The sequence below is a fragment of the Poecilia mexicana genome, unplaced genomic scaffold, assembly GCF_051168715.1.
Source record: "Poecilia mexicana isolate PSO_F unplaced genomic scaffold, ASM5116871v1 scaffold_17, whole genome shotgun sequence".
Lineage (NCBI taxonomy): Eukaryota > Metazoa > Chordata > Actinopteri > Cyprinodontiformes > Poeciliidae > Poecilia > Poecilia mexicana.
In genome coordinates, this window is record NW_028263386.1 from 25,003,332 (window position 1) to 25,029,036 (window position 25,705).

Here is a 25,705-nt window from a genome sequence, read left to right on the forward strand (position 1 = left end):
CCTGAACAGGATTCCAATTTATTCCTCTGAATCAAAACACCAGGAGATGAAAAATCTGACGCTTTCAGGAAGTTCGACGCAGTAAGGAAAAAAAAGCTATTTTACCAAATTCAAGAATTATGAAAAGAAAAATCCCCCAAACATTCTTACTAATTGGTGTTTTGATTTATATAAACGTTTTAATATATTTTTTCACATTCCATCAAACTTCACTGAAATGTTTTGAGATTTTATATGACAGATCAACATAAGCACAACATGCTCGTCACTACGGTAAAACTTGGCAGCCGCAGGCAAAAAATGACAAAGGACCAGCTAATGTTTTTAAATATAGCTGTGCTAAACAAATGCAGGTCTCAGCAGTTGTTTTTTGTGGCGTAATTACATTGAATTCCCAAAACAGAATCACCCCAAAAGTATGATTTACATTTATTCTTGTACTGAAGTTGGAAACTGTACTTTCTTTGCACCATTTTCCACAGAGGAAAATTTATCTATGTTCTTTTCTCTTTAGTTTAAACACCAAAAATTGAAATAAAAAGACAAGTCTTCAAAAAAAAAAGCTATCAAATTACCAATGGTAGATATTCATGAAAAAAATATACGTTGTCTCTTGTAACGTTAGCGGCTCTAAGCCAGTTGTATTTAGCTGCTTCTTGGATTGTAAAGGTTGCAGATCCCTGTTTTAAAATGTTCAATTGAATCTGAGTGACTAGATTATTTTACAAAGAGGAACCAACAAAAATGTCTGACTTTAGATGTGCAGAGCTGGTAGATGGGTTGCAGACGCAATTGCAGCGAAAACCAGATTTTCTGGAGTCTTAACTCACCGAGGTGGGTTTTATTTCATATTTTTATTCGCTAAGCAATTGAAAACCATCCACTTGCGTCCAATTCGCAATCAGGCTCTACTTTGTGGTGGTCTGTTAGGTCAAATTCCAACGAAATCCATTTGAAGTTTGGGTTTTAACGACGCAAAACGCGAAAACAGCAAAAGGAATATTTTTGCAAGGCACGGCAAATTTCATATCCTCATCATGTCCCCTCTAAATGCTAATTAGTGGCTTGAAAACAGAGGGAACGGTTCTGATTGGATGAAAACACGGACTCTCACTTAGCCGTGTCAACCAGATCCAGTTTTCCACCTTTCAGATTGTTCTAGACTTTATACAATCAACTCCCGTTACCTCTTGCAGTGCATCTACAGCAATAACCAACTAATGAATAAATAACTAAATAAATAAGGCTGGATTCACTGAATGAGTTACAATTATTATTATTATTATTATTTTTTTTTTTTTTACACAAAAACAACAAAGACTTGGCGGCTCTTCGTCTTTAACTCCATTTGAGGTGCACAAAGGATGATTTGTGTTAGCTTGCATAAACTGTGTTCTTGCAGCAGACCTCCACCGTTCACGCCGACGGTTTGCTGAGGAGAATTAGTCAAGAGCACTAAACGTGAGATGGATCCTTAGTCTTCACAGTCAAAAAAGCCACATTTCCTCAGTGCTCTTCATCAACAGCTTTCGCTAATTATCTGCCAAATACTTTCCTGTTGAAAAAAATACAACAAACACATCAGGAGGATCAACAGGTTGGGAGGATCTTGACGCAAAAGGTTGGAAATTGAAAACAAACTCGGAGCCGACCTGCAGCGAATCTCTTCTTGACCAGAGACAGCCTGTAGCCGGTCCCGACGAGCTGGATGTCGCAGCCGGACAGCGTGCTGCCCTCGCTGGTGAACTGGACGGCCAGCTGGGACGGCTTACAGGGACCCTCCTCCATCTGGAACCGGCCCAGCAGAGCCCCTACTCCTACACAATACGCACATGTCTGACTTTGCGTAACAGAGCATTGCAGTCATTGGAAAAAAAAAAAAAGTTTATTCCTTTGAGGTTCCTGGGTTTGGATTGTGATCGTTTTCTGGAGACTTCCTCACTTTTCTATGGCGCTGCCTTTGTGCCACCAATGCGGGTGAGCAGTGAATCTGGTGTGACCGCATATATCAATGTAAGCAAACAATAATTTGTGGTATTGGTCGTTTATAACTCACACTCCATTGGTGCGTTTTGCTCTGACGTTTCTGCTCCTCACATACGGAACACCAACGAGGCCAAAAAGGCGTGAAATTTCACGTATATTTCAAATGCAAAACCAACTCCAAAGCGCATGTAGCTCAACCACGGCAGCAGGAAATGACAGATTGTTCTCATCCAGTTGCTGTATTGCTCGGATGAAAAATAACCAATCACAGCCAATAACCCAAACCACACCAGGAAGTGACATAAATAACAAAACACAGGTGTAAGATTTAGGAAAAAAGTACAAGAAAACATAACACGCTTGAATTTTGTAGTCTGATATTATGCAGTAAAGCAAAAAAAAAAAATGCTTGCTTTGTGTATTTCAGGTAACATTTCTACATTTCTTGAGCTACTGTATGATGTGATCCTCCACTCAACTCACTGAAGAACAATGTGAATTTGAATTCCATGAGAAATGCTACAGAAAAAGTTCAGGTGCCCTCAGTTTTTTTTTTCCAATGACTGTATTTTTAGGGAAAGATAAAGTGATTTTCAACCAAAAAACAAATGAACAAAAAAACAACACTTGCCTCCATTTTCAGATCTTTGAGACAGGCTTTGGATTTTCCACTGAATCGTTTGCTGCTCTGGATTCCTGAATGAGAGAGAGAACGAAAAAAAAATCATGTTATGTTCAACAGACTTGTGGATTAACCTGCATATTTTCCTCTTCATTCACTGGACGATAAGAAGAAATGTTAGGTGGCAAAGATGGCAGAAGCCCATTACTTATTGTATGGCTGAACAATATGGTATAAAAATTAAGACTGCAATTTTTTCATACCAGAAAATAGTCGTATGACTATTAGGGCCAGGCTACCAGAACTTTTGTTCAATTAAAAAAAATATAGTCATAACAAAAGCAGGATAAGGATGAAATTTTAACAGAAAAAAATGCAAAAATTACAGGAAAAAAAAGTTAATTTAATGAAAAAAAAGCTCAGATAATTCCTTTTTTGTTATTTTTTCATGTTGGAGTTTTCATGAAATGACCACTTCTTCGTTCTCCTAACGTAACAACTGCATTCTTGTAGCTTTACAACTTTAATCTCACAATTAAAAACAGAAAAACATCTTAGCCTGGCTCCTAGACTGAGAGCTGACCAGAATTCAAAGTCGAAACTGAACAGAAGGGAATTTTCATTCGGGCATTGCTCTGAATGAAAAAAAGAAAAATCAACATTTCCAAAACAATCTAAATCTTCAAAAACCAAAATTTTAATTAATCAATAAAACTGACTTCTCGTGTGAGGCTAATTCGTAGGTTGGCTGTGGTTTAGTGGTTCTGAGTGACCTTTACCATGTGGCGGGGGGGATCATGGTGTGCAGCCGGGCGATGCCTCCGTTCACCGGAACCACAAAGTGGATGTTGTGTAGCGGCACCGGGGCGGCCATGGCCTCCGCGTTGTATTTGTAATCTATCCGAAGGTCGGTGTTGACGGAATCGCCCCGCCAGCTCACGGCCAGGTTCAGAGGAGTGGACCGGATCCCCTCTGCTGACACCTGGCGGGGAAACACCCAGAGGAATACGTGAACTACAGTTCATGTCTTCAATAAGAGGAATAATGTTAGAGAGATTATAAAGAAGAAAAATAAAAGGCACTTTGTACTTGGTATTTGATCATATCCACGTTGTAGTATGTCGCCTGAGGCTTCTGTTCTGCCACTTTCTTCAGATGGGTAATCAGGTTTGGCATGTTTACCCAGAACTCCTTGATGTCTACACCGTCTGGAGCGCCATCGCTGCAGAGCGACGAGAACAATGTTCCGCTCAGGCATAAAAGGATCATAGAAGGATAATTCATGTGCACAAATCATTCCTGTCCGCGTCCGAGACGGTCGGCCGCAGCGCTCTGCAAAATTTTTAACGATTAACCGCAAACTTCAGTGTGTTTCAGTGCGATTTTACGAGACAGACCGACACAAAGTAGTGCTTAACTAGCTGTGTTTCCATTACAAATGTGTGCAAAACTTCAATCAATATTGTACCAATTAAAAAAAAAAAAAATTGGTGCAATAATTTTTTTGCACCCCAACAAAAATGTTTTATCGAAAAACAAGACGTTTCTGTCAAAATGGTTTTGTTTCCATTAAGCGCAATTATTTTCTAAGTGTCAAAATACACAATGACATGGTCAGTGGAAATGCAGCTACTGGAAATGCATCACTTTGTTTTACAAACAAAAACCTGAAAAGTGTGGCGTGCATATGTATTTCGTCCGGTTGAAACAAGGAGCCTAAGGTCTTCCTCTACTAGTTTCTATTGAATGACATTATTGTCCATTCACTTCATTTATCAGGTTGAGCAACAGATTCTCTTCATTTTGGATCTGGACTTTGACTTTGCCCATCTTCAGCTCTTACTCTGGTTCTGGTACTGCTCTGCCTCTCCAGAACCAGAACCAAACACAGACAAACAGCATTCAGCTTCTACGCACCACTGATCTGGAACAAACATCCCAGGAGTAAACGATAACAATCAAACTAAAATATTCATAACACCTTTGCACAGAAATGTAGCCCCCAAATCTTAGCATTAACTGGATTTCATGGCCCAGAAAAAAAGGCAACTTCACTGTGTTTGAAGCTCACCAGCAGAGCAGCTGTGGATTGGGCAGGACTTGCTCCAGGCGGCTGTAGTTGCTGATGACGAAGGTGAGGACGGGTTGAGTCGGGTGGCAAGCGAAGTGCCGGGTTATACCTGCAGGGAAGGAGAGGACCATCTCCCCAGTGATCTTCACTGCACATCTGCAGCAGACGGAGAAGGAAACACAAACCGAACTGTGAAATATCAGTCATACTGAGAGAATTCATGTCTTTTTGGGGTTTTTTTTTGTTTTGCTTACTTGCTGGGATCAGCGCCTTTGAAATAAGCATTGATGGTTTCGGTGAAAGCAGCAGCGACCGGCAGGGTATCCTGGGGCCCCATGGTGAGCGGGCTGGGGCCTCTAGAGCAGCCTGGTTAGGACATAAAACCAAAAGACGGCTGTCAGAAATCTTCTAATGCAGCGTTTGCTGCAATAAATCTATAAAAGGGAGCAACAAAAGATAACAGGTGAAGCTTAAACCAAACTATCCAAGGTGTTGCTCAGAAGTTTACATACACTCATCATGATTCATTTGGGATTTTAAATAATACATGGGAAAAAATTTTTTAAATGTATTTAACAAACAGTTTGAGTAGTTTTAAAAGTTTAGAGTGAGTTTTAAGTAATCCTCATTATAACTATATGTGTAGGCTTTACTTTATCCAGTCACCACTAATATTTTAGTAGGGGTGCCGATCACCAATCTTTAAAAATCCTGAACTGCCTATTCCAATTTTGGCTGACACACATTTTTTGTTTTTGTCTGAAAAGTTACAAAATATAGCAATGAAGTCACTAAGTTGGCAACAGGGTGACTATTGTTAATCTGCAGATGTGACTTGGTAGGTAAAACAGCCAGTCCTAGATTTTGAAACTCTCTGAAGTTGCTTTATGGTCACTGGGGCTGAAACAATTAATCGGATTAATGCGATGAATCGATTGTTGAAATAATCATCAACTGATTTAGTAATCAATTAATCAAATTAGTTTGAAATTCATGGTGAGCGTTGGTGAACTTGGGACCAGCACTGCACATCCACACGACTCAGGGATCTGGGTGAGTAGGAGATGGGATGGGCAGCAAGAACATGAAGAAGAGGTTTCATGATGCTGCTGCTGCTGCTGCTCTGCAGAGCGACTCACCTTCAAAAGCTAAATAAAACCTGCCGTGGTCAAACCAAACCAGAGGCTGCGAGGCCTCTGGGTGGGGCGGAGACATGAGGAGGAGAGAGTCATGAGACGAACAAGACAGTGAGGCAAGGACATGACGACAAGAGGCAAGACGGCGTGTGGACGTGGAGCCGTGGCGAGGCGCGCGCGGCAGCCTCCGTACCTGCGGTGGGCATGCTGAGGTCCCGCCCTAAGGTGGGAGTAGAAGCCGCGCTGTGCGAGGTGACGGAGGACAGGGAGGAGGAGCTCTCGGCGCGGGCCAGGGGGGCAAAAGGCGGAGGGCTTCCTGAAACTGGGGGGCTGAAAGGCCGACTCTGAGAAAGAGAACGGAGCTTTGCTCGGTCTCGACCCTGAAAAAGTGAGAGATTCCAGGCTGAAGCCGGGAGTTTTTCTACGCACCAGGTCTGTGATTGGTTTCCCCGGGGGCAGCTTCGGTCGCGAGGACGGACGGGGAGGAGGAGGAGGAGGCACCGGACTCCCCCGGGACTGAGGCGTGGCAGGGCGGGCTGGAGACGAGGGGCCTGCAGGGGACAGCAGAGTCCGGGTGACACTTTATTTCATGTCAGAGTCAAAAATCAAGTGATCCGAGGTTTACAAACTTCTAAATCTACAGAAATCCAAACTCATAAGAAAAACACACAAAGGAAGTAGTTTTTTATTTTAATGATGCTATTGTTATTGACTTTGGACCACGTTTACTGTAACTTAACTGTGTCTTGCTGTCAGGACACTCTTAGGAGATCTTTGATCTCAAGGAGTTTTATACTGGTTAAATAAAGGTCAAAAATGTTTTCAATAAAGGGGCGGTATCATGTAAAATCATCATTAATAATAATGTTATTCCGTCATCAAAAACACACCTGGAGTTTTGCTTTGATTTTTTAACGCATGTTTGAGAAATCCTTTAATCTCCCATGGCAACCATTCAGCTGTGAAAAACGCCTGGGTGGACCTAGCCCCGCCTTCTAGGCTCAGCTCCTCCTCTGAGCAGCAGCTTCCAAGTTTCCACCTTCACAGAGCGGCCCTCAACCACAACGCCCCCACTTAGCTCCTTCAGACTAGCCAGCAGCAATTAGCAAACATCTGGCGGAGCTGCACATCTACTGAGCTCATCATAGGAACTACTTCTTAGTGCAATGGTGGTAAAAATGTTGTTAAAGGTTTAATAGAGGAGCCATGTTTTGATAACTTCCTGAAGGCAGAGTTTCAGAAATAGCAAGAGTTTTTAAAGGGACAGAGACCCAATTTCAAGGTGTTAAATTACAAAGTCATATTTCTTTAAAGTCATTTGATATATGGAGCATTTTGACAAAAGACTAAAGGTAACATAGTGATATGAAATGAAATAGGACTTTGTGCCTGGAAAACACATAATAATGCCCCTATATACAATCTGAAGCCAAAATTGCCACAGGAGGTTAAAGGATTTCTCAAACATGCATGAAAGAGTCAAAGCAACAGTCTAGGTATGATTTTGTTGAGAGACCAACATAAAATAATGGTGTAAGGCTTAAAAAAGTCAACTTTACATGACACTGCCCCTTTAAATTCACCTGAAGATGGGCTTCATATTTACAAAGAGAGCAGAACACTCACTGCTGCCAGAGTAGGGCCCAGGGGAAGACATGATGGACCGGTACGCAGATGGAGGAAGAGGAGGCGGCGTTCCCCTGAAGCTGGGTGTCAGCTCTCTGGGAGAGCCTGTCACTTCTGGTACTTCATCTCTCTGGTACGCTCCCTCTGGAGTCCTCTTTCCTCCCAGAGTCCCGTAGGCTAAAGGAGACGTGACCGCCGCCCGCGGGGACCTCCGCTCTGCCGGCAGAGGGGGGACGGGGCTGATGGGAGCAGGGGCGCAGGCGTATCCTGCGAACTGTAGAACCTCCTCGTCGACTCCTTCCTCTTCGAGGAAAGCAGGAGGAGACTCGGAAGGGGAGAAGTCGGGAGGTAAGGGGGGAGCTGGTTCATCAGGGGGTGGAGGGCCAAGAACGATGGAGGGGGGCGAGTCTAGCGAAGTGAAAGGAGGGGAGGAGCCAAGGGAAAAGCACGGTGGAGAAGGAGGGGGCTCGTTCGGGGGCGGTCCAGGTGAGAGGCCGGGCGTGGAAGGCGTGGAGGTGGGCGTGTCCGGGGGAGGAGAGTCCGGTGGTGGCGGGGGAGCCGGCTCGTCGGGGGGTGGAGGTCGATCGTCCGTGAACGTGACCCATCTGGGAGACGGCGCATCCTCCCTCGGTCTGGGGCTGTCGGCGGGGCCGAACACGTCGTCCAGGTCGGGGCCTGGTGACCCCCGGTATGAGGCCGGCGACAGGACGTTCAGATAGATGGGGGCGGAGCTGCGTGCCGCCCTGCCATTGGGCAGATCAGCTGTAAGAACGAGTTGGAACAGTAGCCGTTAAATCACAGCGCGAGACCGACTTCCACCGATGAATTCAGAAGGAAATTTACCTGCCAGGTCTGATGGAAAGCCGTACCGACCTCTGGAGGGGAAGTTTTTTGGAGGAAGCGGTGGAGGAGCTGCAACAGAGACAGTTCAGCATCACCAAACACACACACAAACACGCACACACACATTAGATCAGTTGGATTTACTGGCACAACAAAGGTCCGCCTACTCACCTCCTGTTGGAAAACTTCGGCTCAGCTGGGATTCTGAACACGGTCTGGGTTCTCCCCATGCATCGCTACGGATTACTGACGGTGCCGCAACAAATAAGAAGACAGAGTTGAGCAGGAAACACCACATAACCACATATAGGAAGTTACGTCTAATTAGTGGAAGACAGACCGTCATATCTGGCATATCTGCTGTCTGAAGGAAGCCTGAACAAAGCAGGAACGTTCTGCGGCGCAGTGGCACTGCAAGAGAAAACACATTCATCTAAAACAGTGCCAGCATTCATCTGAGCCAACATAGTTCCAGTTCTGGGTGATCTGATCAGAAATGATCATCTTTAGGTATGTCAGTTTGGACTTTACATCAACATATGTGTTCTTCTTGACTGAGTACAGCTGAACTATGTTCTCAGCAATAAAATTTATGAAATTATGTACTTTTAAGTACTTCCATGGAACTTTTTCTGAACTTATCTGGTACTTTCTCTGAAATTGCATTGAGCTAGCTAACTAAGCTAGCTATCTATGTAGGATACACAGAGCTATCTAAACTGGATAGCTAGCTAACTTAATAGGAAGATAGATATTCAGATAGCTAGCTATGTTGATAGACAGCCAGATAGCTACATAGCTAACTCTGGATATCTAGCTAATTTAATAGCTATATATATATATCTAGACAGCTACATAACTTGATAGCTAGGTAGATATCCAGAATGGTGCTTGCTTGATATATAGCTAGATAGCTAGATAGCTAGCTAACTTGATAGCTAGATGGAAAGCTATTTATCTAGATAGCTAAATGATAGCTAGTTATCTCGATAGATTCATGGAACAAGGTGAGTTCTCACAAATGGCTAGTAAGTTACAGCAAGATCCTGGGAAAGGACCGAAGCATTTCAAGGTAAGTTAAATGAAAGAAGCTGCATGAATTCTTAATAGAACTACAAGACGATGGTAACATTTAGAAAAGGTGCATGAAAGTTTCAGAAATAGCTAAAGTTCTAGAAAAGATCCATAAAGATTACATGAAAGTTCTGGATAAGTGCCTTGTCACAAGTCACCTCATTATACAGGCAGGTTGCACCTGGTAAGTTCCAGAATGTTTCATGAAACTTTCATGAATCAAATCAATGGAAAAAGCCCATCACTGTTAAAAAAAAAATTCATGTTTTTATCATTTAAATACAATGAATGGTAACTCAAAATATTTTCCAGACTAAATTTCCAAACCTCTCCAGACATTGGAAAACAATAAAAAGTCAACTCAAGACTTGTCCAGACTTTTGAAGATCATGTAGGAATATTATCTCTAGTAGGGCTTTGATTAAAATATTCACTTGTGAGCTGTTTGCAGGATCACAGACCTTGGCATCTCAGATGCATAACTTGGTGTTGGGGTCGAACGTCTGGGTCGGGCAATCTCTTCACCTATGGCAACGAAAACTATTGAACCAACTAAATAAGAAATTGATAAGATTGACAAAGTGACCAATATAAAGTGTAATGATACACACTGCCTTACAAGAAGTTTTCCTTTTCTCTTCAACATTTTGTTGAAAATGTTGAAACAAAAAAGAACATTTTTTTCAACTTTTTTTTTCCAACAATTTTAAGCAATTTGTAGCTTAAAATTGCTGAGAGATTATCCTTAAAGATGTTCTTTATCTGTTGTTACTGAGGTTGAGCTATTTTGCAAAAGATTGCGGCTCCATCAGATTTTGGAGTGAAAGGGTTGAGTTGAAATGCAAGAAACATTTTAAATTTAGAAAAACAAGTATTGCTTTTCTTCAGCTTCCCAATTATATACCTCTTTGTGTTGCCCTCTCTCATAAAATACTGATAAATTGCATTGAAGATTGTGTTTTCAAACTGTTTCCAGCCGGTTATAATTTTTTGTAAGGCAGTAAAAGTCAAAACAATGGCCTAATTTGGTGAATAAATAAATGATAAACATAATAATACATAACAATAAAATATTGATGCAAGTAAATGTACTCACATGAGAGGTTTCTTTTCATCATCCCCTGCAAAGTGGAAAAGCAGAGAACAGATGTTAGCAATACAAATCATCTACGGTGCATTCTGATAAATCTATTAAAGAAATAACATCAAAACATTATTTCTACAGTCACGTAGAATCACTCAGTCATGGTTTGAATATAATTGTATTTCTCATACTCTATTTGAATTAGAAAACATCAGCTTTATTCACTGCATTGTTAACCTTTTGAATGCTTCTTGTTCTAAATGATCAGTGAAAATACTCGTCCATTTGTGTGATCTGTGCACTGTTACAACTTAACAGGAGGTTGTCTTTCAGGCCTCCAACCAGCAGGTGGAGCCAGAGAAACTCACCGGACTGCGTCTCTGAGACCAGCAAAAAGGAAGAGAGAACAGACCTGGGTCAGAGAGTGAGTGACAAATCAGTCAACGGGACAACAACTAAAACTGGACACAACACATCTTCTTTACTTCAACCGCAAAGCTCCCATAATGCAACGCTTTGGTCGACGTCGAATCACGCTGCAACAGCCCACTTGGCATGCAGAAGCTGAACTGAGACCAGTTCACAGCTTCCTGTGTGTCCTTTTCTTACTTTGCATTATGTAACAAACATGTGCTTTGCCAGAAAGGTTGAAGTAAAGTTTAAGTAAACAGAAAGAATTAACAGAAAAAAAAACAAGTGGTGGGTTTTAGTGCTAAAAAGGGGCATGTTAAAACAGAATCTACATGCACAAACAGGGAGACAATGACATTCCACCACACTCCTTTATGATGGTGAGGCATTTGAAGAAAAAAACAAACACAAGGAGCTTACCGGACTTCTCCTCTACAAAGGAAAGCAGTGAGTTGACAGAAAGAATAAACACAGTAAGACCCTGAAACAGACGTCATGAAGCAGAACTCTGTCGATGTCAGCTCACCAAGGAAGGAGAGAGTGCCAGACCTCCCACAGAGGCTTTCAGCTCGTCCATCGATGGGGGGACGCACCGGGCGCTGTCCGCCACCAGCGGCTTGATCCGGATTTTGAACTTTTTCTTGCTGTCCTCGTCGTCGTCCGAGTCGCTGGAGGAGAAGAAGTGCTTTTCTTTGGAAGCCAGTGAAGGCTTGTCAAGGGCAAAGTGTGATGAATTCGACCTGAAGCTGCTCTCGCTGTCTGCTTGTTAGCCTAGAAAGTCCGGTTTGTTTTGCGAGCTGTGAATGCGCAATCAAAATCTGACTCGGACCAAAAAGGCGAACTCTGGTCCGAATAAATATGTAGGTCTTGGTTCGGTTCAGTTGAAGATAACTCTGCTGTGGTTTGAATGCAGATGTGAATTACAAGCAGACTGGAGGAGGCACAGGGCATTCTGGGTAAATACAACCAAAACAAACGGGAGATAGTGCTAGTGGGAGAAATGAAATCATGCAACCACTAAAATCTGATGCTATCCCACTTTCGTTTACATTTTGGGACAAAGGAAATTATGCTCATGTCGTCTTCTTCATCTTCATGTCTCTTCCTTTAGTATTTCTTGGTGCAGCGCCACCACAGGCCAGCACCAGCCTGTGGTTTGGATCGTTTGACACAGTGCATGTGTGAAAGCAAACAGCATCAGCTGAAAACTTCGCAAATGTTGGAATTTTGGTTCCAGATCGAACCGAGTCATCGGTTCGACTATCAGGTGTGAAAACACCCCGAGTGAAAACAGGGAAGAACAGAAGACGTAGTTTTGGTCCTGCTCTGGTTCTAACTCGTCCTGCATGACAAGGTCTCAAGGACCGGTCCGTGTGTGTGCCCATTGATCATACGAGATGAAGGGATGAGCTTAAATTAGCCGAAAAGGCTGAAGTGAAGCAGAAATCTGTATAGGCCAAAACCTTTAAACATTTTCCTGAAAACCAAAAAAATATATTTAAGTAGAAGAAGTAGTACAACGTGTGGTTTGAGATGTTTAAAGTTAGCATGGAAGAGTTTTCCTCGTACGGTGTCTGTCCTATAAGATTTTGACATAGACGTAATGGTTAAATTTTTCTACTCTCAAAAAGTCAAGCTATAAAAAAGTAGGACATTGTGCATGTCCTACTTACAGTAACGACACAATAACACCACTTGTCATTTTTTCCACTTTTTTCGTATTTTAACTAAAAGAAGGCACCTCTTGACATTTTCCTTAAGTTGCAACAACAGCCTTTCCCAGCTTCCCATCAGCTTGTTTTATGAAGCCAATTTTAACCCCCAGTGGGCCAAAAGAAGCAGCTTCATCATCCATCACTGTCTTTTCTGGATCTCACATGTGCGTCAGATTAATGGCCGTACCAGAAACATGCAAATACAAAGGTTCTGCCTTTGAATCTAGAAAAATGTGATGAATGGCATTCAAATTTTTTAACGTGTTAAAATCTGTCCTTGTTAAAGGTGACGTAGCTGAACGACAGACCTGGTGTCAACAACCTCTGCCGTAAAACTGATATTCTGGTCAAAAACATCATGAAAACAGGGATTTTTAAAAAAAATAAAAAGTAATAAAAGTTATTTAAAAAGCACTTGGTATTCTCTCAACATCGTCTAAGTAGATATATACTGTAGTATAAACTACACTCAAGGTGAATTAGTTAGCCTTCAAGGATTCTAGATGATTTAAAAGCTTCCTGAAATCTGCTGAAAAAGGTGAATGTTATAACAGCTGAGTGGGTGAAGTAGAGCGGAGTACGCTGAAGGAGTGACTAAAGAGTTGCGGAATGATCACAGTGTTCGCCTGCCTTAATGCTCCTTTGTCTCTTTAGCGACTGCAGAGACAAACATACAGGGGTGGCGGGGCGGGAACGACCATCGATTGGTCTCATTTAACGCTAAACGGCACTCAGCTGAAGAGTCACTCCACTAAACAAGTCAATAGCGTCTCAAGCGACATGTTCTGAGAGCGCCGCTTGTCCTCGTCTCGCTGAAAGGATATCATCCTCTCCCTCGCCGGGCCGCAGGCTGAAACCCTCCTCGTCGACGTCAGGTGAGGCCTGCGAGAGAGAGAGAGAGAGAGAACGGAGCGGTAGAGGCAGAGTAAGGTGCTGTCGCAAACGGAGGTTTGGCTTCACAGATGTCTTGCCCGAGACGTTCAGCTCGCTGGCCGAGCTCCAAAACGGTCAGCTGTAACTCTCTTCACACAGCGTATTTAAAAGCCTGACTCACACGACACGAACGCCGGGACCATTTCATCCCAGAGCTTACAGAGCGTCGGCTCGCTTCAGAACGCGCAAACAGCAAGAGGATTGTGGGTAGACAAACGAGGCATGCGCTGCGGAGACTTACATATCTGTCCCAGTCGATTTCCCCGTAGAAACCGTTCGGAGCTCCATTGGCCTTTTTCTGAAACAAAAGCAATGTTGGTTGTTTAAAAACTCCTCTCGCAGTGAATGGAAATCAGGTGAAGCAGGTTTGCAGCATCGCACAAGGCATCTGCAACCAACTTCTTCACACAGACGAGACAAAGACAGACATGCTGAGTCAGCACCAGGTTTGAAAGAAAATGAATGAAGACATTCAATAATAAACGATATGCTTATTTTCTTTCATACTTCTTCCATTTTGGCTTAATCTTTGTTTTACAAATAAAAAAATGGAAGAATCTGACTTTTTTTTATGTTTTAGTTTATGGCCACAAACATAGGAAGCATTCTTTGTACGTACTTTTCCTTTCTTTCCGCTTTCGCTTCCCTCTTTGTCAGGTGAGCTCCTGTTTGAAATACGACAGACGAGTTACACCGGAGAAAAACATTCAAACCTGCTAAAAATGACTGCTTTGTAAATAACGCCTGACTCTGACAGATTACAAAATGTTCCTTACTTTGCAAAAATATTTACTCTGAAATATTTTCTTGTATTGTGTATAAGCATATTGAAATCTAGCAAACGCTTTCCACACAAGGATGTTGGAGGTTGTCTATAAAGTTCCTCAGTTTGTCATTTTTGCTTCGTTGTCTCAGTCATTAGGCTGCATTTAGAGAGTGGCCCCTGCAGCATAAATATGGAGGCATCAGAGCGAACTCACGTTGCATCTGTGTCCTTGTCTTTCTTCCGTAAGCCCAGGGCTTTCCTGGTTCGTTTTTTCAGTCCTGATGCAGAAAATGGAGAGGAACGTCATCGTAAATATTATTTACAGCTTGAGTGCCTTATATTCAGTCAATAGCCTTGTCAATAAAAGCTATTCAACAGCAAATAAACAGGATTAACAGTGTAGTAAGCCTTGGAGGAATGTCATTTTCCAGAAAAAAAAGAGGAAATGCACAGTTGGAAATATTTCTGTTTAAATGAAGATATCGATTTGGAACAAACTCTCCACTATGTGAAGAAAGCTGCAGCACAGACTGAAATGGTAATGGTTCAATTTCACCCCCTTATTTACTACATAAAACAGAAAGAAAACCGAAGCTAAGGTCAAGTAAGGCTTCACTAGAGGTGCTCAAGGAATGACAGAGGAGCAACGATGCGGATCCAGATTTCCGTAGCCTGTTTAGCCAAATGTTTCAGTCAAACATGAGCCGCCTCTGAGCTCTGTCTGACCATTCATAAATCACATAACTCCATGCTCAAAAAAACAAAGGGCTGGCAATGCAGGATGTGACCGGAGGAGTCATGTGACATCGACGTCAACACTATGCATAAAATCTCCCCGTACCAACAATGGTGGATAAATTTACTGTAGCAATCCTGCTGTTGGTCGAGTAAATGCTTCAAATTTAAATCATGTCTCTCACGTTCTACCTCACTTGGTGCATCAGAGGCATAACAGAGGAGGGCTGACTTCTACTACCTTTATTTAATTGGCCCTTTCAGAAAACGCATGGAGGCGGCAAAATATTTTAGGGAGAATCGTTCCTTCAGTTGCTCTGGAATGAACTGCCTCTGCAAACGAGGCAAGAAAACTCACTTTTATTTATTGGCTTTTAATTCAGTGGGTGACGGACATTGAATGACTTACTGTGTTTATTTTGTGTGTTTTTTAAAATTATGTAATGGTTATTGGGTTATGCCTATGTTGTACAGCGCTTTGGTCAGCCAAGCATCATTTTAAAGTCTTATGAATAAAGTATGGTATGTCCTGGTATGGTATTACATGGTATGTGTGTGGCATAGTGTGGTATGGTATGTTTTGGTATAACATGGCATGGTGTGGTAAGGTATGACATTTTGTTTATCAGATTAGTGCCAGAAAACATCTCACCCCATGAACCTTATCTCAATAGTAAACACACAACACTTTACAAGACTGGTTTTTCAGTCATTGTATTCATCATTCATCATTGTATTTATCAATACAATGATGGGAGGAGCTGAATACACAGCTATGCAGATCACTCTTTGTATTCCAGCAAGATTTGTTTTGGTAACCCATTTATGAGGCCCGCCTGAGGAGAGGCTCATTAAACATTAAGAATCTATAAATACACTTGAGTAAGGGTCTCCTTTATGCCAGTTTGGATCAGATTTAAGACACACTTTAAAAATTAATTCACTTTGATTTCTGTACAGATTACATACTTTGCTTGTTTTTTATTTACATCGTCTTGTCTCAGTACACTTTAGATCTGACGCTTAATTTTATTGTAAAATTGTTAATATCTGATTTTATTTCATTACCTTTTCTTTCATAGACGGAAGTTCTGGGAATAATGAAATGTAATGTTTTAGGTTCACTTTGAACTGAAGAGCACAGACTAAACATTGATTATATTGTCAACAAATGACTTCATGTTAAACGCAAATGACAAAATTTCCAACATTAAACTTTCAGTTAATGCTACTTTTGCTTTTTGCAGACGCAGCACAACAAAAAGTAAGTTGAAACTTGACGTGTTAAGCAGTTTTCACTACTCTCTGTTTTGGATAAAAGAGAGCAAATCTCTGACTCACTCACATGGAGAATTTGTTTTTATTAAATAAGGGCATTTAGTTAATCTTTTCTGCATTGTTAACTGATCTGACCTCCATTTGAGTCTGGACCTCCTGGAGGCAGTAGAGCGTTGAGACGTTGAGCCTGTCCTTCACTTACTCGTCTTTCAGATATTATAGCATTAAAGATACTTCTTTGTTTTACTAGCAGTGGATACATATCTCTACAAAAGGTCAACCTGATTCCCAAAACAGAATAATTTCCAACCACAGCCCAGGATAGAAGAAAACTCAGCAGCTACCAAACCAACTACTGTTTCTTAGAGGAAAAAATTAATCACAGGTCATAACTTTGGCATCCACTGTGCTTCTGGCACAGGTTGGAAAGACTTATGATTTAGATAATCCTTTTATGACAAATAAAACAAGATGAGCTCCAAGTTTACTGCAGTAATGTTATGATGCAGCTTCTCCCCGTCAGCAAAGCCTGTCGTGAACGGTAACGCCAGTTAGCATCTCCACAGATGAGGGCAGATAAACTCTTTTTCTGTACGATCTTTTCCTGTTTCTCTGGCTTTAGCACATTTAGCAGCGCATTCACAAGGATGACTGACAGCGCAAATGCCCTCCTCCAGGCTCTGATTGGTTGTTTTTGGTCGGGAGCTGTGCATTTCTTCTGACGGCTGTTGTAGCTCAGGGAGGATGTGGAGGTGACTGATCTTTTCACAGATTATCTGGCTGATATTATTCTGTCAAGACATGGTGAAAGCTAAATAACATGTAAAAAAAAAACACGTTTCTTTAATAAAATGTGCACATACCGCAGCTTTAAGTCTGCAGTTGTAACTTGAAAAATTGCAGAAAAGTTCAATACTCTTCTGGGACTATGCAACAGCGATGAATTTACAGACGTCTGTGTTGAGTGCGGATTCCCACATGACAAGTGAGCACATCATCACAGCAGGATGACTGCAGGCCTTTTGCTAATATTAGCTACCTTCCATCACCAGGCGGCTGGAAGTGCATGGCAAAAACTCTCTGCATACGGCAAACTGGGTGATATCCATCTATCAACTGATGTTGACACGGAAACCAGACAGTCTGAAACCAGAGCAGCCTGTTCATCGGTTATCTACAAGGTGGACGTACCGTCTTAAAACATACAAAAACAGCAGTGCAAAAGGAAACACGCTAAACCTACATCACAACACTGCCCTCTGTAAACCTGTCACACACAATGTCACACTCGCGCACTGCTGCAGCCATGGTGCTAAACCGGTCATGCACATACCTCCTTCGCTCCGCGCAGCACGACGGATCACACCGACGGATTCACTAGCTTTAATGACCCAGCGGGACACGAGAGGGCAAGAGGGGGACGTGGCGAGAACTGCGAGTGGAAGAGGCACTGCGCGGAACGTTTACCTTGCATCATAGTCGCAGATTTTCATCCTACGTCGCCCTCTGGGGTGCACACGTGGACAGAAGAAGAAGAAGAAGAAAGACCTAGGCGGTCAAAACGGAGCCTGGGCAGGGCATGGCTAATTGTGCACAGCTCATCCCACCTCCCTCCACCGCTGTGAAGCACGATGTTGATTTCTTCCACCCTCGAGAGGGCCGGGCTCGCACAAGGGAGGCACAACGACAAACGGCGACACACTTGGAGGACAACGAGCAAGAAGACAGACCGAGGGAATAAACACTCCGAATACGGGGGGAAGCAGGAGGAACGGAGGGGAGGGGGGTGTCCTCCCTGAGTGCACTAGGCCCCGGACGCCTGAGCAGCATCGACACACGCCATCTCTGTGAAGGGGTGAGGAGGGGCTGGGGGGCGGTGGGATGCTGAGGAGGAAGAGAGAGCGGTACAGAGAGCTAGATGGGCAGAGAGAGGCAGAGGAAGAGTGGGAGAGGAGGAAGAAGAGGGGGAGGAGAAGGAGGAGGAAGCTCTGTGATGTCACATCTGCAGTGAGCCAATCCCTGAAAGCACGGTCACATGGCAGGCCGCTGTCCTCTAATGCCTCGGTTAGTTAGCGCCGTCTTTCCTTGCCTTGAGCACACACGCAGCTGCATGCAAGCTGTGAAAAAATAAAAAATAAAGATCCCAGCTCATAGTGGACATTTAAAGAAGAAATGAATCTCTGGGAAAGAAAAGGATTTTATTGCAATGTATTAACTTTGTTTAACTTGTAAAATAAAATGAAGAAACAAAAATTCATGGCAAGGAAAAAAATGGCACATTAAAGCTGCAGTATGTAACTTTTATAAAGAATATGTGTGCATGTTTGTTCAGACTGTCACCATGTCGCAATAGTTTGTTATGAGACAGACAATCTGTGAAAAGATCAGTCTCTTTTAATCTCAATTAGTGTGACAGATAGTCAGAGTTAGGTAGTAACTAGTTACATTGAAGATGACTTGGATTTTCAACTTCAGCTGCAGTTTCCACCTCACAGAGCACCCCACCTCCGAGACTTACACACTCAGCTCCTTCAGACTAGCCAGAAGCAATTAGCAAACACCTGGTGGAACTGAGCATCTACTGAGCTACTTATAGGAGCTACTTCTCAGTGAAACGCTGGTGAAAATGTTGTTCAAGGATTAATGAGATGTTGTGATGACTTCCTGAAGGCGGCGTTTCAGAAAGAGCAGTAGTTTCTTAAAGAGACAGAGGCCCGATTTCAGCGCATTAAGGCATATTTGATATATGTAGCATTTTCATAACAACTGAAGATAACAGTGAGCTATAAAATGGCACTTTGTGTTTTGAGATCACATAACATTGCCCCTTTAAAATCTTTCTAAAACAGTCAACAGGAAAGGGAACTATTCCTGATAGTAACTTCACACAACCTAACCTAAGAAAAATCTTAAAAATCCTTTTAAAAGTATTTCTGCTGTTTGGACTCTATGCACCAAAACAGCAACAGCAATTCAACCACAGCAGGACAAAAACTGACAGCTATAATTATTGCATCCTCTCACTTTAGCCCAGAAGGAAAAGGGAGTGGCAGAGGACAGACCGTTTTTTTTTTTTCTTTTTCCTGACTCTATCTGACATGTGCAGCAACAAAACACAACAACAAAGATGTAATCAGCTAAAAATATTTTCCAGATTTAAAAGTTGGTTGGAGGAGAAGGTAGTTCAAGGAAGGCATGTGGCGCGTTGCTGTGGGAGCTAACATTTCTGCGGCAGCAGTCATGAAATTTTAAAGATGAGAAAATGTCTGGTTGTTTTGTCTGTTGGTTCTGATCTCTCATGCAGACGACCTCACTACACCTGAAGACGCTGATCTGCAAATGTTATTTCCTACAACTACATGTCAATGAAAAGTCTCACAACCCGAGGCCACTGGACGACGGATAAAACAACAAGTCGAGAACGTGACCACGTCGTCCTGATCTAGTTGTCAACAGAGAGGTCTATTTCTGGGTCCCGCTGCCAGCATGAGCGTCCAGCAATAGCTGTTAATGAGCTTACCTAGCAAGAGGCCAGGGTGTGTTCCCGTGTGCTTTCCTTCTTACGCAAGAAGCCACCCAGGGGTCAGAGGTCGCGGCAGCAAGGATTACAGGATACGAGTAGCAGGAGATCCTTTCATTGAAACAGTTTGTGTAAAATCAAGCTGCTCTGCATGACGGAAATACATAAAAATAATAAAACATAACAAAATAGAGGTATAGGTGACAACCCTGAAAAAAATGAGCATCTTATGAATGTTGACGAATGAGTGATTGCAACGTATTAAACAATCTCCAAACTTTTTGACACGTGGGGCAAAATTGTTGAGTCAAAAGTTCGCGCAGGACAAGGATGTAAAAATAAAACTAAAATCAAGCACATAAAGAAGTCCAATTTTTTTTTTTTTTTTTTTTTGCTTGATTTTTGTTGGAAGCGAATGTCATTTGTAGTAGATCCAAAACTTAAAAGGGATTTTACATGTTTGAAGTATTAAGAGAAAGGCACTTTATTTTGGGCTCGTTTGAACAAATTCATTCTCCGTTGTTAGAACAGCTATTAGTCACTTTCTTTAATAACGATTACATTTAGCCACGTTTAATAAACAAAATAAAATCTGTTCTCTTGATAAATGTGGTTCTACGTAGAAAAGTAGTAGCAAGTACTTTGTGTTGTACTTAACATTTTCCATTGTTATTTAACCTTTTAGTTTTAAATGTCTATACATTTGGTGACACAGTAAAGCTGTAGTATTTTTAATCAAGGCTACCAAACCATGACAGCCCCATTCATGTAAACACAACTGACCTGATTTACTGGGTTAATTAAAGAAGGAAACTGATCAACTTTATCATTTTTAAATCATAAGGGGAGGAATTTCCATGTGACCTCTTCTGTTTTAGGGGACAAAAGGAAAACATCCTGAGTTTTCATACTGAAAACATAAGAGCTACACTTTATGGTTGTAAGACCGCTTGCTGTGACAGACGCAGAGTGCCTGCTGGTGGCTGAAAGGCGACATGGCTTTCCTGCTGGTGTGTCAGGTAAATGTTGCCTGAGGTGAGTTCACGACTACAGGTTCTAATGTGATGTCCCAGCAGGGAGGGAAGCTGTGCATTTACAGTACGTTAAACCCTCTGGCATTAATATAATGTCGCGGGGGTGCTGGTGGGTTTTATTATTTTAGCCTTTGTTAGCGAATTGGCAAGAGGAAGATTATTTACTTCATTTCTGCAACTTTATCAGATTTGTTAGTTGTTCCAAGACAAATCATTACGATAAATGTTTTCTTTTTCTCTCTGAATTCAGGAGCAGCAGTAGCTGCCTTTCCATTGGAAATGTGCGCAAATCTGTCGATAATCTGCTAATTTTGAACAAAAAAAAAAAAAAAAAAACTTTCACAACTGCGGTGTTTCCAGTAATTAAGAAAATAAATTAAAATCACGCGAATAAGCTTATTCACGCGACAAGTCGTTAAAAATCATGGCAGCCATTACAATTACCGTTACAGTCGGTGGTTGGACCGACCAGCTTTTTGAGGAAATGGGAGTCGGTAATTTTACATTAGAGCTAAGATTCAATACTTTCAAATGACACACATTTTTATGAACTGTACCACGTTGTGTCCAGAAAAAAGAAATAGCAAAAACAAACCGTCATCCTACTAGCCCTTCTTGGTTCTTCTTCGTCGTTTTTGCCAGTAGTGACGTTCTGCCGTTGATCACGTGACTCGCGTGAAGAAAGTTTCCGTGACGGTTTTGCGAAATGCATCAATTTAGAAAAGGCCGAAAAAAAACTTTAATCGGAAAATACAGGGGGTGGGGAGGGTTTCCCATTTGTTTGTTTGTTTGTTTTTTAATTGGCATGTTTCTAAGCGAATTTATTTTCGAATTTTAAATTTGCGTAATTTTGTGGTTAATGAAAACGCAGCTAGTGGTAGTTGAATAAATGATTAGTCCTACCTGGTCTCTGAGGATGATGAGGTCACCCTGATGCCCAACGAGCAACAGGCTCCAAAAAAAAAAAAAAAAAAGAAAGAAACGGAATGGAAAAAAAATTAAATTCAAAACATAATTTCAGGACACATCATGTACCTCCATGTCAAGAATGTCCTCCATTATCATAAATTCATTTGGTTAGCTTTAAGAGGGCAGATAGCAGATTACAAAGGTCTGGGTCAGACTGCTTGTCTGATCTTCATCATCACACAATTCAACCATTTTACCAAAGAATTCATCTCAGGAGAGATGATACATTGTATGCATGTGAATTTTATTGTTTTTTTGTTTGAATATTTAGTTTTTGGTTTTATTTGTTAATTTTTTTTTAAAAATAATGTCAGAAACTGCTTGGAAGTTCCAAAACTTCTTTCTACATGCAAAATAAATAAATAAATAAAAATAAAACAATAAATAAAGGAGAAAAATAAGTTGAGGATCTTAATTTTACCAAAGGTTTCAAATAAAAACTCATTTGACTGTCTTGAAGCAGATCTGGACACTGAAACATAACATTGATGGTCTCTCGTTTGTGTGGGCTGAGAATATTTAGAATATATGAAACTCTTTCCAACTAGCTAACTATCACATTCGCATGCAAAATGTCAGTTCACAACACCTGAAATATATTGGTCGACATTAATTAAAATCCGAAGGAAATATCTGGAAAACACGTTTTTGTTTACACACTTATATGTGAATATTTCTTAATAAAGAATTTAGGAGTTTCATAGTTCTTTTTTGTTTGTTTGTTTGTTTGTTTGTTTGTTTGTTTTAGCTGGATAGCTCCTAAATTTCAATGGTTTTCCTTCTGTATTTCCACCACTAGATGGCAGAGTAACCCTGTAAATGCTCGCCTCAATTTTTTATTTATTTTACTTTTTATTTTCTTACCAGCGTTTAACCCAGCCAGTTTGGGATTTGCCGTCAACATCTAAAAATCCTGCATGTGCTCTGAACTTTCCATCCGTGAATAAAAATAAGATTTGCCTAACGAGCTGTGAAAATGACATAGTTTGTGTGGTGGAAGTTTGCTGGCAGCGTCGCTGTAATCCGATCATGGAGGTATGTGATGTCAGATGCCATGACAACCCAAACTCACCAATAAAAACACAGCAGCCTCGCAGCCGGCGATGGGAACTGTGGATCGGGAGGTGGCGGTGTTATGCACCGGTGAATTAACCAATTGTCTCTGGGCAGAAAAGGCTCAGCACTGAGAATCACCAGGGGAAGAAAAGGAGCAAAAAAGGATGATGTAATCCTTTAAAGGAACATTCACAAAATGTAAAGACGGTGACAATGGAGACACGGTCGAACTAAAGCTAAAATCATCACCAGTAAATTTACATGTGCATGTCCTATAGGCAAAATGTTTGTTTCAGAAACAATAAAATTGCTTGAAACCCCGCATCAGTTTGCCCATACACCACATTTTTAGATTTCTATCTTAGCCTACTGTTGCTTTTTAGGGATGGTTACATTATGTCACCACTATGCGTTTTGGAATGCTCCCAAAATGTTCAGGCTTACATAATAATTTTATCAGGAATATGAATATGGGCTGGAGAAAGGACCAGAACAAGTTTTAGAATGACCAGTTCTTTGGGCAAATGTGCATGTCGGGCATGGCTAGCAGTAGCTTGAGCCTGTAAAAAAGGCTAACCTGAACAAACTGGTTTTGTTGTTTGAAGAAAAGCTGTTAACCCTCTGACATTGACCTTGTTATACAGCATTATATCACTACACATGTAATATTTAAACAGTGTTATATATTGAGTTAATTGTTTGTCCATGAAAGTCTAATCAAGGTGCATTTTGTTTGTATTCAGAACTCACATCTTCCAAGTTGAAGAAATTCAAGAATGCCTGCTAAACTTGGAATTCCAGGTCAGAGGTCGCCAACCAACCTCAAGTTTAGTATCCAGTATGCCTGTTGCACATATGAAATGTTGTAGACATGGCATATATTGGCACATGTACTCAGTAACACTGTATGATTTGAAGATATACTTTGTATATCTTCAAATCATACCGAGCGAAGTGTAAAATATCTATTGTGAAAGTGTTTCTTTGTGTTTTAATGAATAAGTAGATATGACAAACATGTCAGCATCTATTGTAGTAGTTAGCACCGCAACAATTAGCAAAGCCTTGGTTTTCTCACTTGCAGCTAGAATGCTTCCATTTTTGGGTGTGACTTTGTTCTCACCTCAGTTTATTCTGACTTCTGGAACAAATTGAGCGTAACATTGAACATTATGAGAATGTTGTTTTAATTTTTATGAGTTTTTTTTTGTTGTTGTTGAAAAAACATACATTTAACCTAAATATTACTTGATTGGTTATTCAAATAAAGTGGTACAGTGGACTCCAGGGTTAATACTTGAGATTTTCCCTAAAAAAACACTTCTGTCTATTTAACAGTTAACACACCAATTATACCTTAATATGCATCAATGTGAAACCTCTTGGGATTACCACAGAAGTTAATACAGTCTTCCTTATCTTTGCTCTTAAGGGTACAATCAATCAGGGTCAAGGAAAATGAATGGAGCTCCTGTGTTGCTCGTTTTGCTAACGCCAGCATAAAGTGCTTTGAGATGTCAGTATCACTGGGAAGGTGCTACGTAAATTCAGATGTTTCTAAAGGCCTTTAGCTGAACTCATGGGAGGAATGTCTTAAAGGTACAAAACAGAAAAGGTTTTGCTACCCAGTTTAGTCAGGCAGATGTCAAAACCTTTGTTTGTGACATGTTCTTGAATCCCTTCAGACGAAGGCATCATGTTTTCAGGGTTTATTCCTTAATTCACACTGATAGACAGGCTCTGTTTATGTGATTTCTTGATCCTACAGGGTCTGTCAGAAAAATCTAACTCAGCCGTCCAAAACAGAAATGTTGTGAATCACAGTTAATTCAAGATTAAGAACTTACTTTTTCACGTAGGGCCAGGCTGGTTTGGATGGTCTTCTGACCTTCCCTTCATTTGAAAAGGATTATTATTTTGACCAAATGGGTTTAGTAATCTTCTTCTGACAGTTTTCAGAACATTTCTTTTCAACCAAACTCATGCATGCCTTGTTCTTTTCAAAAACTGACTTTCTCACAGCATCTAGTTTTGCTGTTTGCAGTCAGGAAAACACCAAACAGAAACATCGTAATAAAAAAAAAAAAAAGACATAGTCTGTGGTGTAGACTTCAGTGTCAGAGTATTCTGCTGTGAACCAGATCGAGAACCTGACCTGCCTTGTTTGCATATGACCTCAGCTTCAACGCCTTAGGCTAAACAGAAACACCATCCATTATAAGGAGTGGTTAACCAGCTCTCTCCCAAATTACAGTGACTCTGGATTCCAATTTTACTGATCTTGCGGTTGCGCAGCTCCACATATCATGTTACATACTGTTCTCTGAGTGTTACTCACGCAGACTATCCTTCCTTTGCAAAGAACAACAACAAAAAAAAACCCTATGAGCTGGTTGTTTAACAGGCAACCAGAATTAGCTCATTTAGTAATCTGCAAGTTGACCTTTGGAGACGTTTCTGCCAAAGTAAATTTCATGTTTCTCCCTATGACTGTAATGTCTCCGTTGATCCCCCACCCCCTCCTACCCTCAGCCACATCCTCTGACGAATGACGGTGGAACATTTTCACCACCTTGGCAGAGAGGCCGTTGCACAGGAACGTTTCCTGAGGATGTCTGTCTGCCAGACCGTTCCTCGCGCTCGCTGCACCCTGATTGTGACTGGCGACCCTGGAGAGGATTCTAGATAAAGCCCTGATTACATAGAGCTGACCCTGCTTTTAACCTGCCGGTGAGCCTCGTGTCTTCGCCCTCCTCTATCTGCCGAAGCTGCAGGCCCCGTCCAGACAGCGTTGCTCCAGCTCCTTGAGCTTCATTTTTCCATAACACCGGCTTCCTATGAGACAT

General features: G+C 41.5%; 1 protein-coding gene across 1 annotated transcript; it reads right to left on the minus strand.

Moving 5' to 3' along the window:
- Positions 1-1,262: 1,262 nt before the first annotated feature.
- LOC106919022 (SH3-containing GRB2-like protein 3-interacting protein 1) lies at positions 1,263-25,705 on the minus strand. The gene is made up of 24 exons (XM_088014843.1): positions 25,572-25,705; positions 25,386-25,528; positions 14,482-14,545; positions 14,121-14,166; positions 13,743-13,799; positions 13,349-13,450; positions 11,380-11,562; positions 11,274-11,285; positions 10,811-10,822; positions 10,455-10,479; positions 9,820-9,883; positions 8,625-8,695; positions 8,456-8,530; positions 8,285-8,353; positions 7,442-8,203; positions 6,245-6,366; positions 6,009-6,159; positions 4,934-5,045; positions 4,680-4,835; positions 3,698-3,830; positions 3,388-3,590; positions 2,618-2,682; positions 1,653-1,817; positions 1,263-1,555 (listed from the first exon to the last, which is right to left on the minus strand). Exons 1-24 carry the CDS (start codon positions 25,703-25,705, stop codon positions 1,533-1,535), a joined length of 2,949 nt encoding a protein of 982 aa, XP_087870969.1. The 3' UTR covers positions 1,263-1,532.

What these genes read in the sequence shown, in the direction of transcription:
- LOC106919022 (XM_088014843.1), bottom strand. Translation starts at nt 25,705, where the DNA reads ATGTCTCATAGGAAGCCGGTGTTATGGAAAAATGAAGCTCAAGGAGCT. An exon ending in GACAAGGACACAGATGCAAC is followed by an intron (nt 14,167 to 14,481) that starts GTGAGTTCGCTC and finishes TATTTCAAACAG; the next exon opens with GAGCTCACCTGACAAAGAGG. An exon ending in CCGAAGTTTTCCAACAGGAG is followed by an intron (nt 8,354 to 8,455) that starts GTGAGTAGGCGG and finishes TCTCTGTTGCAG; the next exon opens with CTCCTCCACCGCTTCCTCCA.